Here is a 15,977-nt window from a genome sequence, read left to right as displayed (position 1 = left end):
CATATTAGATATCATGATTTTAAGTGACTTAGTTAAGAAAACCTAAATTTCATTATTTTAGATGGGATTTTATATTGGTTTAATAAAAATATATTAAAATTTACAATTCATCTAAAATTAAAGAAAAATCATTAAAATCAAATAATTTCGAGCTCTATATTGAGTAAACCATCTCTAAGTATTTCAATCTATAGAAAATGTAGATAGGGGGTAAAAATGAACATTTTTCGTTAATTAATTATATATCTCCTATATATTACTAGACTAATTGTGATACAATACAACTGGTCATAGCTCACATAATTTAAATGTACGACCATAATTTAAATCATATCTAAAGTATTCTCTCATGGTCAGACAAATAATTAATGTTTTATACTTTTCTATATATTTCTATATTGTTACCTAAAATAAAAAATTCATCATAGAAAAATTTGTGCATTAAAATACAATTATGATCTTTAAAGACACACTAATGGTGACCTTCATATCCACCTCCACCATTTACCTTCGAACGAATCCACGACAAAACCTAAATAAAAACTATGAATTAGCTCATCATCATAATATGGTACACGTTCCATTATGATAATTGTATATGGATTTGGCAATTTTCAATTTACCATATGTTCATACCTGTTCTTCGTCATGAGAAGACTTACCTGAACAAGCGACATGTATTAAGCACAATGTTAGAATCTACATTTGACAAGTATCATCATTAAAAAAGTGGCCATGTTAGGATTTACATTTCCAACTATTAAAATTCTTGCAAAGTTACATACTAGAACGTATGTTTGCAGTTGTTCTTCATCATAAGTAGACTCATCTGAAAAAACAAAATGTATTAAACACAATTTTAGGATGTACTTACGAAATATACCTTACATTTCAATTGACTCGGCAAATATGTATAGATCCATCGGATGGATACCTTCAACGATGAAACAAATCAATATCGTCTTCTTTGTAAATTATTCATGACTCTTAACTTTAATGCCAAATTGTTTGACTTTATCGGTTAAAGTAAGTAGCCTCTCCATTCACCACATGAATCTATACACATGCTAAAGAAAATGGTTAGATCAACAGTAACATCATTATCACTGAAATATAGTTCAAATAATTTAATATAGGTATCTATGAATCAAACTTCTCAAATCCAACCTTCAATTAACTGAACCGATGACTGTTCGACAGAAAATGATCATCAGGGAGACGTGATTCGGTGTTGAGAAGGACAGTCTTGAAGAATTACAATATCTGAAACCTAATTTTAAATATTTGAGGAGAAGTCAATAATATAGATTAGAAACTAGATTGATAAAAATACCCGAAGAAACGATATTTAATAAACACAATGTTAGGATGTACATAAGACAAGTATCATCGTTAAAAAAAGTGGCCATGTAAGGAGTTTTCCAAATACTGAAATCCTTGCAAAGGTACATACTGAAACGGATGTTCGTAGATGTTCTTCATCATGAGAAGACTCACCTGAAGAAACAAAATCTATTAAACACAACTTGAGGATGTACTTACGAAATACACATTACATGCCAATTGACTCTTCATATATGTGCAGATCCGTCGGACGGATACCTTCAGCGATGGAACAAATCAATATCGACTTCTTAGGCAAATTATTCATGAGTCTCAATGTTAATCCCAAATTGTTTTACTTTCTCGGTTTATGTAAATAACCTCTCTATTCACCACATGGATCTATACACAAGGTAAGAAAATAGTTAGATATTCAGTACCATCTTATCACTAAAATCTAATTTAAGTAATTTTATATAGGTATCTACAAATCAAACTTCTTAAATCCTACCTTCAACTGACTGTTCGACATAAGACAATCATCAGGGACACGAGATTTGGTGGTGAAAGGGGACAATCTTGAAGAATCGTAATATCTCAAGCATGATTTTGAAGATTGGAGGAGAAGTCGGTAATTAATGTAGAGTAGAAATTGGATCGATAAGATGGTTGGATTTCAAATAAGATAGATCGTGATGAAATAAATATATGACTTTGTTGCCAATGAGCGAATCGTATTATCAAATAAGCAACATCGATAGTAGGATCGATTTTATTAATTCAACAAATCCATAATCCCATTTCAGCATATGCTCTCGATTTTTTTTGTATACGAGTAAGACTTCATTAATTTTTTTTTTTTTGTTTGGTTTTTTTTAGTTGCGACATTTGGATTGACCGATCGCGACAAATTCAGATAGCCCATTAATTCAGCCCAAAAAACAATTGAACTTTCTAAACATTACATGCATTCTTTTAACACCATATAATACATGTATTTTAAACCTAAACTAGATCTCGATCCGCGCAACCGCGCAGGTTTTTGTTTTCATTTATTTTTATACAAAATATTTTATTTTCAATTATAAATTGGTATATATTATAATATATATATATTTATCTATCAATTTTTAAAACATAATAAGTTTACTGTATATTTTTTCATTGAATAGATTGTTTCAAACTTTCACATGTATTTGTATCTTCTTCTACATATATATTTTTGCATTATTATTTCATTATTAAAATCATAACTATATATAGAAAGATTAGTAAAATATTGTTTTATTGTCATATTCAAAGATATTGTAACATTTCACAAATTTAGAAAGTTTTTTCAAAATTAAACTTTTCGCTTCATAGATTTATATTCACGAGTAAATAATTAAACATTTAGTTTTTGTTTAATTTTTAAAATAAACTATAGAGTTTAAACTTTGTTTTCATTGGTTTAAGATAGTAAAGATTAATCATTGTTAGATAATATGATTTTTGTTATTTAAAAAAAATCTTTATAATTTTAAAAGTTAACATAGAAAAATATTTAAATATTTAGCATATAGATGTATAGTATTACACATTAAATTATACTCCCTCTGTTTCATATTAAGTGTCGTTTTGGGTCTGTGCACACGGATTAAGAAAACAATTAATTTTGTACATTTCCTATATAAAAACACAATTACCAATACACCTAACCATATTTCAACCAATAGAAAAATAAATTACAGAATAAAACTAATAAATTTTGCATTGAAAATCAAAAACGACACTTATTTTGTAACGAAAAAAATTCTCTACAACGACACTTATTCAGAAACGGAGGGAATATCTATTTAATTTATACTATCTATAAATCTAATGGATCATCTATTATTTAAATTCAATTATTGATAGCCCAATAAAAATTTCTAGTAGGCCCAAAATTTAAATGATAAGATTATATATTAAATGTAACATGATTTTCTAGGAATAAGTCCATTAGGTCTATTTTTAAAAAAATCACACATGAATCAAGGTTGTGACTTCTGTTTTAATATATAAGATGCCTTTAATTTAATTTCTGGTTATACACTAAAATATTTAAACCGCATGATAACTGTAAAAGTCTATAATTAAAAATATAATTTTATTTTACATAATTACAATTAGGAAACATAAATATTTGTTATTTCATTTTGTGCAATGCACGGATCTCTATCTAGTATAATATTAAATTATAAATTTTCATATATGTTTTTTTCTAATCGATATATATATATATGTGTGTGTATCATATACTTTCTACATGCTTGTTCTACAAAGTAGCAAAGTTGTGTCCACATAACTTTCAGGAAAATTAATGAGGGAAGTAAGTGACAACTAAATCTTTTTCAACAAAGAAAAAGAAGTAAGCGAATATGCATCCTTCACCGTCCATTCACTCTTTTGTTCTCTCCGCTCTTTTACTTATTTTGTTTTTATATAATTACAACTAGGTGACCGGCCCGCACTCTGTGCGGACATAAGAAAATTCAAAATATGGATTAAATCTTATATGATTTTATAAGTAACGGATTTTATACTATGTCAACAACCGTCTTTGGGAGAATTCATCAGGCGTGGAAAAAAGATCGCACACCAATTTGAGATGGACGAGAGAGAACAAAGTAACTTCAGTATGAAGAGCCAGATATTGTGTGTACAGTGTACGTATAATTGCAACGTCCATATTTTCTTTGTATGTTTACGAAGAAACTTTCATTCAAAATATGGAATAAATATTGCATAGTTTTAGAAAATTCAGATTTTATATTATCATCAATTAGAAATGTATTGTATATCTGACGTTAATTACTATGATGGAGAATAAAATATTTTGTTTCCATTAATAATAAAATAAACTTTTGTGTAGACATGGTAAAATAAAATATATTAACAAAAAATCGAAAAATTATCCATAAAAATATAAATTATGAAGTATAATTGTCGAAAAATAATGCAAAATAATTTAGAAACCTGCAAAAAATTAAATAAATATTGTAAGTAATTTATCGGATGAACATTATTTTACAGATTTATAAGTAAGAAAATAAAAGTTAACATGAAATAATATTAAAGTAGACATACTTTCATCGAAATAGTCAGAAAACAGGATGCTCCTGAATACAATCAGTTCCTAACCCATCACTACCCATCTGGAAAATACAAAAAGTAAATAATTGTAACAGACTATATACTTAAAATTTTGTATTTGAAAAGAAAGTAGATTAAAATTACATACCGTGACTATGGAATATTCTGAAAAACTTGTTTGTAGACAACATTCAACGTTTTTGTCTGCGTTTCCCTTCTTTACCAGTTATTAGGATTTTCAATCCAGATCTCGACTTAACTCTTGAAAGTGCAACGTAGAGCTGACCATGAGAGAACACTGGCCTAGGCAGAAACAACCCAACACTTTCCAGTGTTTGACCTTGACTTTTGTTGATGGTCATCGCGAAAGCCAAAGTAACTGGAAACTGTCTTCGACGCATTCTGAAGGGGAACTTGGTGTGAGGTGGTGTGACAAACATTCTAGGGATCCAAACCGGATGTCCAGCAATTTTGTTTCCGGTTATAATTCTACCTTCTTTCACATGGGGCAGTAACTGAGTAACAATTAGCCTAGTACCATTACATAAACCATCTGCAACATCCATGTTACGAAGACACATGATAGGAGCACCAACCTTGAGCTTCAAGCAATGTCTAGGCAGTCCAGCCACTTTAACACTGTTCAAAAACTCTGCAGGATATACGACATTTTCTTCTATGTCAACATCGGATGGGATAATACTGTCAGAGCTAAGGTAAACCTTCTCTTCTCCTGAAAGCATATGTAAATCCGTTTGTTTAGTGATATGTACAAAGTTAGTTGAACATAAGAATAAATGATAAAACATGTTACCTGGCAACTGCGAAAGCATGTAGTCATTTATTTTATCCACTTCATCATTTGTGGGAGTAAGAATGGCTCGATGTCTATACAAATCCTTATCTGTTGAAGTTTGAAAAGCTTGTCCATAAACCTCTTTTGCCATAGTCTCAATAGGGTCTTCTCCACTATTTTGTATCAGCAAATCAGAAGGGATGTCAATCTCAACTTGACCGTCGTTAGGCAAATTTATTTTTCCATCTCCTATATCCAAAATCCAGTTTGAGAAGGATTCAAGCTCTTTTGCTGCATCATCAGTAAGACCAGCCAGCAATCTCATGTTTTTTGTTAGCTTCAGAACTTTGCAGTGCTCCCAAAGATATGACGAATTCAGAGCCGCCAAAACAGTCTCTGCTCTACCACCTCCAGGTATAACCGGTAAAATCTGTCTGAAATCTCCACCGAAAACAACAACTTTACCCCCAAAAGGTTTATCTTCACAAGATCTTATAATATCACGCATAGTGCGATCCAACGTCTCAAAACAGTGTCTGCTCATCATAGGCGCCTCATCCCATACAATTAACTTTGCCGCTTTAACTAATTCTGCACAATCTGATCCTGGCTCCATTTTCTTGCAAGTGCTGAATTCGTCTGCATCTATCGGAATACCAAATCTGGAATGTGCGGTTCTACCTCCTTCCAACAACAATGCTGCAATTCCACTTGATGCGGTATTTAGAACAATCATACCTTTAGATCGGATAGCTGACGAGAGTGCTCTGTATACGAAGGTTTTTCATGTGCCTCCATAACCATAAAGAAAGAACACTCCACCGCTATCATTTAAAACTGCATCCAGAATCTGTTCGTATACCCCTCTTTGCTCATCTGTTATCATCGCCATAAGTCTTTCATTTTCCTTTAGCTGATCTTCCACAACATAATTAAGCTCATCATCTATAAGGCGATTGCCATTGTAATCTCCAAAATTTTCTGGCTTTGGCATGTGGGGCCATTTCTTGAGGCTACGACCATTGCTGAGCAAATGATTTTCGATCTCAGTAAGAGCAATATTTTTGATCTGCTCTATGGTCAAGTTCATATCTGCAAGTTTGATAATTCTATTAAATTAACATAGACATTCTTACAATAAGAAAATTTAATTGGACAAAACTCACCAGGTCGTCCAGTTTCTCGCCGCTTCTTGTAAAGAATATCGTCGGTAAGATACTCCCAAGTAGCTTCCCACACTACATGAGGCTGAGACAACGATTTGGAAACCAACATTCTCGCAAAAAGCTTCCTTGCATACGTCGCAGAACTACAGTCACTGGCATCTTTGATAGCTTCTATGAATTCCTTGTCATCATCCATCAATCCCAACGCATAGCAAGCATCTTCGTATGTATGATATAAAACACCATCAACTGTTCTTATATCCTCGTATGATGTCGGCCCTCTTACCCAGTTTAGCAATACTCTTAAGAAATATAGCTCATCACCTGATGGCTGAATATGCGCAATCCTCCCTATCGCAAAGCCTCGTTTCCGTGGTACCCATTCTCTCGTACCTGATTTCCAAACGAATTTTGTTGGAAATTCCGCATATGTCAACTCTCTTGCCTCTGCATATTTTCTGTTTGCTATGAACCAGGCCAAAAACATGGATTGGTTGACAGTCTTTTTGTTGAGAATACTCTCAATAGGTTCGTCTTCATCAAAAAATACCAGTTCCTGATCCGGAAGATGAAAGCCAAGTTTCTCTACAGAAGTAGTACGAAAATGTGTAGGAAAAGCAAGAATCCGCCAAGACGACTCGCATGCAGTAATATATCTAATTAAGAAACACGAAAACATAAATGAGTAAAGATGAACCTTGGCCAGAAAATGTAAAAGATAGATAAACTCTATTTGTTAATAATGTATTTATTTTATTTATAACAAATGAGTTATATAAATTTCATCTATGATATTTGATATTTTTTAAAGTTTATACATATATATTTGTACTAATAGTAATAGATTATTGATGTAATTTCGTTTCCTTTGCAAAGACATAGAGTAGAATACAAATTTTGTATTATCTTAGTATTTTTTTCGTATTATATTTTTTTAATAGCGGATTACTTGCGCAAACTTGGATTGGAGAAATTAAGTTAATGTATAAAGTTCAATATTCTAATTAGTATTAATTTATTGATCTTCTATAATTAATGAATAGCTTATAGAGTTTCTACTGAATTTTTAATATATTGTTATAAATTTATAGAATATAGTACTTTCTAAATAGTAACACGAATTGGTATAAATATAATAATACCTGCAGTCGTAATATGTTTTGATTTCGTCAATGACGCCATCTTCATCTTCTTTATCCATTGCAGCTGAGGCATAATCAGGTCCCTTATGAATATATTTGAAAAGATACTTAACAGCTCGTGTTTGGACGCACCACTCTACATTCATATGGGCGCGATATCGAAGCATGAGGTCTCTGTTGTATGGTACAACAAATCCATTGTCTAATCTGATTCCATTTTTCTCAATGAACCTACCATCAATCCGACGCATGTAAGCTGGAAATCCATTTGCGTCAATCGATGTCCTGATGTTGAGAGGTTTCGGAAACATCTTAGAACATTTACCGTTAACCATACATACATTATCCTTCTTTGCTGCACCGCAAGGACCATGCATCATACAATCCCCAACGATCACATACAGGTCTGGATCTACTGTCTTGTCTGGTATTTCAGCGGAAATAATCTTATCTATATCATCGGCTGTTGGAAATTTTGATCCTTTTTCCATGAAGACAAGAATATGAGCGTGTGGCATTCCTCTTTTTTGAAACTCAATCGTGTACATTACTGACAAAATAAAAAAATAAAATAGTTAGTCAATTTTAACAAACAAAACAGCTATCTACATTAGTTGTTTTGATTAAACAATTAATATAAGTAACATGTAAAGGAGATTTACCTGCAGCAACAGGACCGAATAAGGAGCCGTTCTTTTTAGTCAACTCGCCGATAAGATTATCGAGTTTCATCTTGAAAACTCTACACAATATTTCTGGCCTGTCTTCGGTGGTCAGGTTATATTTTTTCAGATACCTTGTAACTTCAGGCCATTTTGGATTACACGTAAAAGTGATGAAAATATCGGGAAATCCATGGTATTTGCACAGAGCCATGGCATCATAGTAGTGCTGCTTCATATACCTTTTTCCCCCGGTGAAAGTTGCTGGAATGAAAATTCGGCTCCCTTGTTCCGCCATCTTAGCTCCAGCTCTTGTAGCTGCTTTCTGGATTGCAGCGTAACTACTTGACCGGAGCTTTTTCTGATTCAGCCACAAGTAACGTAGTCTACTCGATTCTATCATTGTGTAAGCGTCCACAAGGAACTGATGAAACAATCTGCCTGATCTTGTAATTGTAGGTGCTTCCCACCTCCTCTCTAAAATCCGAAATGCAAAGTACTCACGCATAGTTACATTCTTGCGTTTTCTCGCAGTGCTGTCTTCAAAACCAATAGGAATATTTAATCGAAAGCCATCCTCTCCATATGGAAACAATAGTGGATATTGCAGAGGCAAATACGCCGGATGTAATTCACTTATCCTTTGCAACTTTCCACTTGTACTCTCTAGAACAATATCTCGTGTCTCCATATTTAAAACAAAATCTCCAGGTATCAAAGCAGCAACTTCATTTGCAGTCGGCAGATTATGGGTCCGTCCATCAGATTGTCGACTTTCAATCAATCTCATCCTATAACCTGTTGATCCTTCCACGTCGAATCTGTCTCTTGCAGACCTAAAAGCCTTGACATGAGGGTTACACTGATCTAACATATTCTTCAGAAGAAGAACAAGTGGTTCTCTTAGTTTCTTAGCAGCAGCTCTGTCAGACCTGCAAAGTTTTAAAAAAATCCTAATATAAGTTAACAAAACGTCGACCATACTACAAAGCGAACAATATAATCATAGTAACTTCATATAATGAAGTAAATTACCCGGCATAAGCGTCAAGTCTATTTTTGATCTCATTTAAAGTGTCAATGATATAGAGCTGGGAAAATTTTGGAGCTTGTCCAGGCTCGGGAACTATATCACCAATACGATGATAGTTCTCACCGGACATTCGGAAAACAAATGGTCCACGACCATTGTTAATAGAATGATCTATCTTCCCCCCAAGAGATGTGAAAGAGAACATCATATTGTAAGCTCGTATGAACTCTCGATAATGTTTGCTTAACTCGTCTCCTTTGCATAACAAAGTCATTAACTCCATTGGAGGATTCGCGAGCCGAGGAAGTACAACTTTACCATGTTTACAACACATTGTGAATACAGGATTGGCACTACGCCGGCGTTTTCCAATTCTTTCACCATACCACATATATGCTTGACAAAACTTACAATTCCAACCTGGATCTCCGTCGTCGTAGTAACCTGTGTTTCGTCAAATATCTTCATTAAAAAAAAACTAATATCGAGGTTATTTATTTGTAAGAAACATTGTAGTAATTTTCAGGTCATCACCGTTTTTTTGTATCCCAATGACAATAGGCGAAGTAACTGTATTATTAGTTTCTTGTGGGATATGTTGTGGTGATGTGTTTATCAAAGTCTCTCCAGCTGGATAGGTAGTGTAAGTCTGATTCTCCTCATCTTCATTATCATTTTCATTTTCAGACTCACTTTCCATTGCATATCGATTATTGTAAGCTGCGTGAAAAAGTGTACTACAAAGTCAAAATATATGATCCATAAATATAACGTTTTGTATATGTATAGATGGAATAGACATTTTACCTTCAGGATGATCCTCGACGATGAACCTTGGTGGAGGAATGAATTCATTGGTTTTGGTTTGTTGGAATGGACTTTGAGTAGCTGAAAAAGATTTATTTAAACATATAAACAAAGGTCTAGCGCAAATAAATTCATGAAATAGGTATAATATTAATTTTTACCTTTCCGTATACATCATATTAGTACGATTACAAATATCTAAAAAATTACCTTCACGAGGTGCATCTTCTACAGACACTGCTGGACCAGTCGGGATACTATGGCGTGTCATGTTGGGACCTTGTCTTGCTGTATAAATTTGTTTAAGTTTAGTCGCACTTTTGAAATAGTAGCATAGAACTTATAATAACGACAAAACATTATTTAAAACTCGTTGTTACCTTCCTTTTGTATTGTCTTTGAATTCACCGATGGAGGTGATCCAATTGTCTTTCGTTTCCTCAAGGTACTCCGGGATAACCAATAGTACCTTAAGGAATGATAATTTTTAATTATACGTAACTTGTGCTAAACTATTAATTTATTACTATTTTATTAACTATTTGTATACGATCATACTATATAAGCACTACTTATATAATAAGCAGTAATTAATAAACAATGCTATTACTCGATGGGTGCATGTTGATTCCAGAGACACTCAAATTTGCAAGAGTAGGTGAACTTTGCGTTGAATTATAGGGACCTACAGACATAAATAGAATTCATAAGCTAATTTTCAGAAAGGATTCCATCATTACTCATTCTTTAAAAAGTCTTCTAACTCTTCCTTTGAACAGAAACTTATACCTAGAGGTGGTACAACGGATGTCTTGGTTGGCTTGAAAATCCTGGTAACTGTACAATGTAATGAAAATGAATTTTTCAGAAATGTTTTTAATCAATACAGTAATAAGAATAAACGTGGGGATAATGAAAGCGTTAGGAGACTAACCTCTATTTGAGGTAGTAATCCCTATTGTTCTTTTGTTATTCAGTATTTCCTTTCGCGCAGCTCTAGCTTGATGTGTTAGTCCATCTTTAAAACTTTGAAAAACACAACTTAATGGGACAGTATGTGTCGATGTATTTTCAACGTTTTTTGACGGATTTGACTCTGGTGGAATTGGAATAATGGGTCGAAATACTTGATTCGTAACATTCTGCAAGGGCGTCCTAAAAGGATTTATACTGGGCAGAGGTGAAACGTTAGTGATAGATGAGTTTTGTGTTATATTCCCCATTGGAGTATTCTCTTTGTCATTGGTACCTGCGTCAACAAACTAAGTCTGTGAATAAACTACAGAAGAAAAAAAAAACAGTGTATGTTCTACAAAAACGTTAGTGATAACGTATCATTCTTTGTATTCAGTAGTAGGAAAATTCAACATTTATAAATGTTTTTATTTATTTTATGTAGAACATACACTGTTTTTTTTTCTTCTGTGGTTTATTCCCCGTGTCTGTAGACAGTGGATTACTTCTCTTCATGCTTCCCACTCAAAATCGAATGCTTGTTTTTCAGTAACACCAAAACACTACGTATAGATTGAATCGTATGCAATTAGAATACAGGCTTGAATAAACTTATATAATTTGAAAGAAAGTCGAAGATATAAAGTTCAGAAGCCGACCTCTTCAGCAAAATATAATTGAAATCGATACATGACCATTAGGTTATATCATCTTCAAAATATACGTATAATCCTTTGTTGCCAAATAAAGTTACCTTATCAAATTCTTACCATGTATGTATTCCTTGCGCAAGTGAATATGATATTTATTGGTAAACTATTTATGACAATTTAATTCAATATATTACCTTCTTTTACTTTATTCGTTTATTAATTATGCTTTTTTGGAACTTTAACATATATATAACAACCTTATGTTTGAAATGTCGAATATATAGTTCTATACTATCTTCTAGTGATAAGTTCCGCACTTTTAAAGTTTAAAACAATAATTTTGCTGTAATGTGGAAAAATAAATAGATTAAAGGAGTTGTTATATATAACGAACCAAATAACACCTCATAATTAATTCTCATAAATATAAAACCCAAAAGAGAGACAACGGAAAACATTATGAAATTTGATGAACAGAAAAAAAATTAATTCTTAAACTCTTGCACTTTGACGGGCATATTGGACTTCAACTTAGTTCCTTAAGAAAGGATTAGCATCAGTCCTCGTCCGACTCATAATCATTAAAAATCACAAAATGTGGCTGCAAAAAAAATAAAAATTCGTTAGAACTTATACTGGTCACAATTAATTTTGATTTATCACTATTATGATTGTTACATGTGGATCGAAGTGTTGAATTATTTCTGCATTGTCAATCACTAAATCAACAACATATGCTGCATTATGTTCTTGTTGACCATTACTTGCGATAGTAATCTTAAATAGAAGTTTTCTCCCAATCAAATCAGTTAGAGACTGAGGTAGAAAATGTGGATTTTCCTGTAAAACAATAATACATCTTTCAAAGAATATATATAAATGCAATTTCCTTAGTTCCCCTAATCTTAAAAACGAAGAAAATACCTGACCAGCCTCTTGGACTAACTCAAACGCAGGTCTCCTAATGAGCCTCTCCGCAATATTGTTGAAAAGCAAAAACTTGACTTCTCCCTTTGAGTCATCAGAGACACGTACAACCAAGTAGTAACTAAAAAATACACTATTTAAATTAGTATACAAACATATAATACTGATTTATTACAAAGGCAGCAAGATAAATCTTTATAAACGGCCATACCAGTGAATAGCATGTTCAAAATCCTTGTTGCATGTTTTGCAGTTGTATATAGGATTATGTTGAAGATGTTGCACGTTTCCCTCAAAACCATCTCCTTGTCTGGCCATTTTTCTTTTGCAAAAATTGCAGGCAGTGTAGTACCATGGTTTATCCAAATCAATGGCCTCAATTTTTGCAACAACCATATAAGTTCCAGCCTAATTTGAAGCATTTAAATGACAATAAATTTGTAGTTAAATCATATTTGTCTTCCTCTTTCAGAAAAAAAAAACGCTTTCATATGATAATTCCCAAAATATTTACCGTTGGTGCTTCAATAATTTCAGAAATTGTTCTCTTCATGGTTAACATTGCTTCAAGAATACTATGTTTTGACAAAGACCTATATAAAAACTACTTAGATCGATTTGTATAACATACTAACAACATAATAACAGAGAAGATATAGAGTGGAGATTGTAACCTCTTTGTACTCAATACGATATAGCATGTCGAGTAAAGGTTAGTTTTATTTATAGGAGCATATGAAAAACCTAGCGTCAAATTAGAAAATCCAACCACTTAAGTAAAACTGATTTTATTATTCTTGTTTGAGCAACAAAATATTCTTATTCGTATGAATAAGGACATGAGTACTGGTCAAGTAAACTTCTAACTTTTATTATCTTTTAAGAATGAAGAAATCTCGGATGAACTTATTCAATTGATTTAATGCATTTCCTAAACTAATACATATCGGATATATTATTACCATAAGTTTAAGTGGTCTATTGTTTGAGAAACTATTCTATTCAAATACATACTAATAAGGAAATGAAAGTTGGTCAAGTTATAGTTTTACTTTTATAAGTTTTTGTTGAGAAAGCTTAAAAATCCAGTCTATATAGTTGTTTAATTGTCACTTCGATTGGTAATATCAATAAGCATGCAAATAAAGCAACGACCAACTTTTCTGAGTACGTGACAACTCTTCATGAACCACAGCCTTTTATCAATGCATGTGTTGTCTCTTGACCTTTTTAGCACATACTTCTAGCACTTACACAGCATTTTCATCATGTACAATCACATCATTTTCCCACCACCATCTTTATAAGTATCGTCCTACAACATCGAACATTACCTATCCGCATTCTCATCATCGACTGAGAGTAGAAACAACTTTCACAAAACTTAAAATATCAAACAAAATACAGACAGTTAAGTGAATATGGGAGAAGAAAAATCGGTGAACAATTATGACATTGTTTACATCGGTGATTCCTCTAATTCAAACGACGACCACTCCAACTCCGATCCCACCATCTATTTCAGAAACATTTCCTTGTCATATTTTGCTGCCGAACCTTTCGAAATGCTCACCAAGCACAACAGATTCAAGGAACTATGCTTGGAGAACGATAACCCTGAGGCACACTATATTGAGGGCATACTTCAATATTTCGTCCACAAAGAAAAACGCAAAGGCCTCTATCATCTACGCCAAGCATCCATTGGTGAGTATACAAACGGTACTTATCTTTACGGTTTGTTATTGCTTGCATTAGAACACTATCCAAAAGGTAAGAAGTATCTGGATAAACTCCAATGGAAAGAAAATCTATCAACCTCCGATTATTGCTGGAAAAGAGTCAAGAAAACTCTAAGTACAATCCCTGCAATTATGGAGACCCGCTACTATACAGCTATGGTGAACCTTGAGCCACGGACTGAGTGCCATCCCGATAACATGGCTGAAGTATGCAAGCATTGTTACTACTCCAAAAGGCTTACTCAATTTGTTCAGTTTGCTATGAATCAAGACTAAAACAAGCAGAGTTGTGGAGATGTATTATCTAAGCACGCATGTAAAATAACTTATGTTTTTTACATATGTGATTTATCTATTTCGTTCAGTTTCGTACGTTGCTATTTTGTATGTTTTGCTTGTATTTTTATATAATATCAATTCCAAATAACCTCAGTCTCATTATCGTTATTTTAATCTTATATAAACGTTTTTTAATAAATGGTGTGTCCGTCTAGGAACATCCACTTTCAAAGATCTACAAAATTATTACGCGTATATCCTCTACTCATATTTACTGGGAATCTTAAATTTGTTACCAAATCTAATTAAGAAAGTTACCGACCAAATATCTACAATGATCGACATCTGATGTAATATAAACACATTTAATTATTAATTCGGCAAGTGTGTGATATACAGTTTTAAGAAAGATATCAATATGAATTACGTATTGGTCAAGTTAAATCAGTTCCTAGGTTATACTTTATAAATTTAATATTAGGACGGCTTCATGCATGTTACCTATAATATTTCTGATATTAAGGTAACTGATTTTTTCTTTCTTTTAAAAGTTGGTTTTACTAATTTTGATATTTAGCCGCCTAATCACTTGAATATTTAAGATATTATTATGCTTCAAATTAATGTATATAATATAAGCATAATATTACGACGGCTGCATTCATAGTAACAGTAATGGATAAATATATCAGAGAAACTTATATACGACAAATGAAGATTTTTAATATTAAAATTAAAAAAAACCAACGAAGTAAAAATAAAACCAAATCCAATAATTAAGAGTTAAATACGAAAAAAAAACATATAGTAACTTCAAATCTCAAATTTAGATGACCATGTTTTAGTCAATGGATCCCAAACAAAGTTACGAACAGCACAACACTTTCTAATCAAAGACTTTAGATTTACTCCTTTACGTATTTGTTTGTTAGTCTCCATCCAATCCATAAACTTGGATTTATCTGGTTCATCGTGGATATTGGCTGAATGTTGGTTTCCGTGTGTAAAGCGCATCATAATGTGAAACTGATGCCTCTTAATGACTTTATTGTCTGTATGATTGTCAACTTTTTCGTAACACTGTCACATAACAAACATCAAATTATGACTTGTAAGTACTCCAAACGTATAATAGAAACAAAATATTTTATGTGTAAAAAAACTTACATAGCCATAGGAATCCAATGGAGATTTTTCAGGATCAAAAGTGCATAATTCCTATAGGATCATAAAAATTATCTTTTATGCTGAACAAATTTGTATTGCAAAAAAATTTAGTTTAGTAGCTCGCTAATACCTGGGTAGGAATTGACCAATTATATTTGAGCGGCTTCATTGAAAGGGGAGAATGTTCAGATGCTATGATTGTATTTTTTGGT

The 15,977-nt window shown here is 32.5% G+C and overlaps 2 protein-coding genes across 2 annotated transcripts; both read right to left on the bottom strand.

The window, feature by feature from the left end:
• Positions 1-3,358: 3,358 nt before the first annotated feature.
• On the bottom strand, positions 3,359-5,969 carry LOC106358650 (ATP-dependent DNA helicase PIF1-like). Its single transcript, XM_048748825.1, has one exon. It carries the CDS (start codon positions 5,967-5,969, stop codon positions 4,629-4,631), a length of 1,341 nt encoding a protein of 446 aa, XP_048604782.1. The 3' UTR covers positions 3,359-4,628.
• A 48-nt stretch (positions 5,970-6,017) lies between these two features.
• Positions 6,018-12,895, bottom strand: LOC125582235. The gene is made up of 12 exons (XM_048748824.1): positions 12,789-12,895; positions 12,575-12,698; positions 12,415-12,490; positions 10,254-10,331; positions 10,044-10,124; positions 9,771-9,956; positions 9,648-9,680; positions 9,239-9,548; positions 8,204-9,135; positions 7,542-8,091; positions 6,400-7,055; positions 6,018-6,325 (listed from the first exon to the last, which is right to left on the bottom strand). Exons 1-12 carry the CDS (start codon positions 12,893-12,895, stop codon positions 6,018-6,020), a joined length of 3,441 nt encoding a protein of 1,146 aa, XP_048604781.1.
• Positions 12,896-15,977: the final 3,082 nt, after the last annotated feature.

This window comes from Brassica napus, chromosome C2 (assembly GCF_020379485.1).
Source record: "Brassica napus cultivar Da-Ae chromosome C2, Da-Ae, whole genome shotgun sequence".
NCBI lineage: Eukaryota > Viridiplantae > Streptophyta > Magnoliopsida > Brassicales > Brassicaceae > Brassica > Brassica napus.
This window is presented reverse-complemented; position numbering and strand designations above follow the sequence as displayed.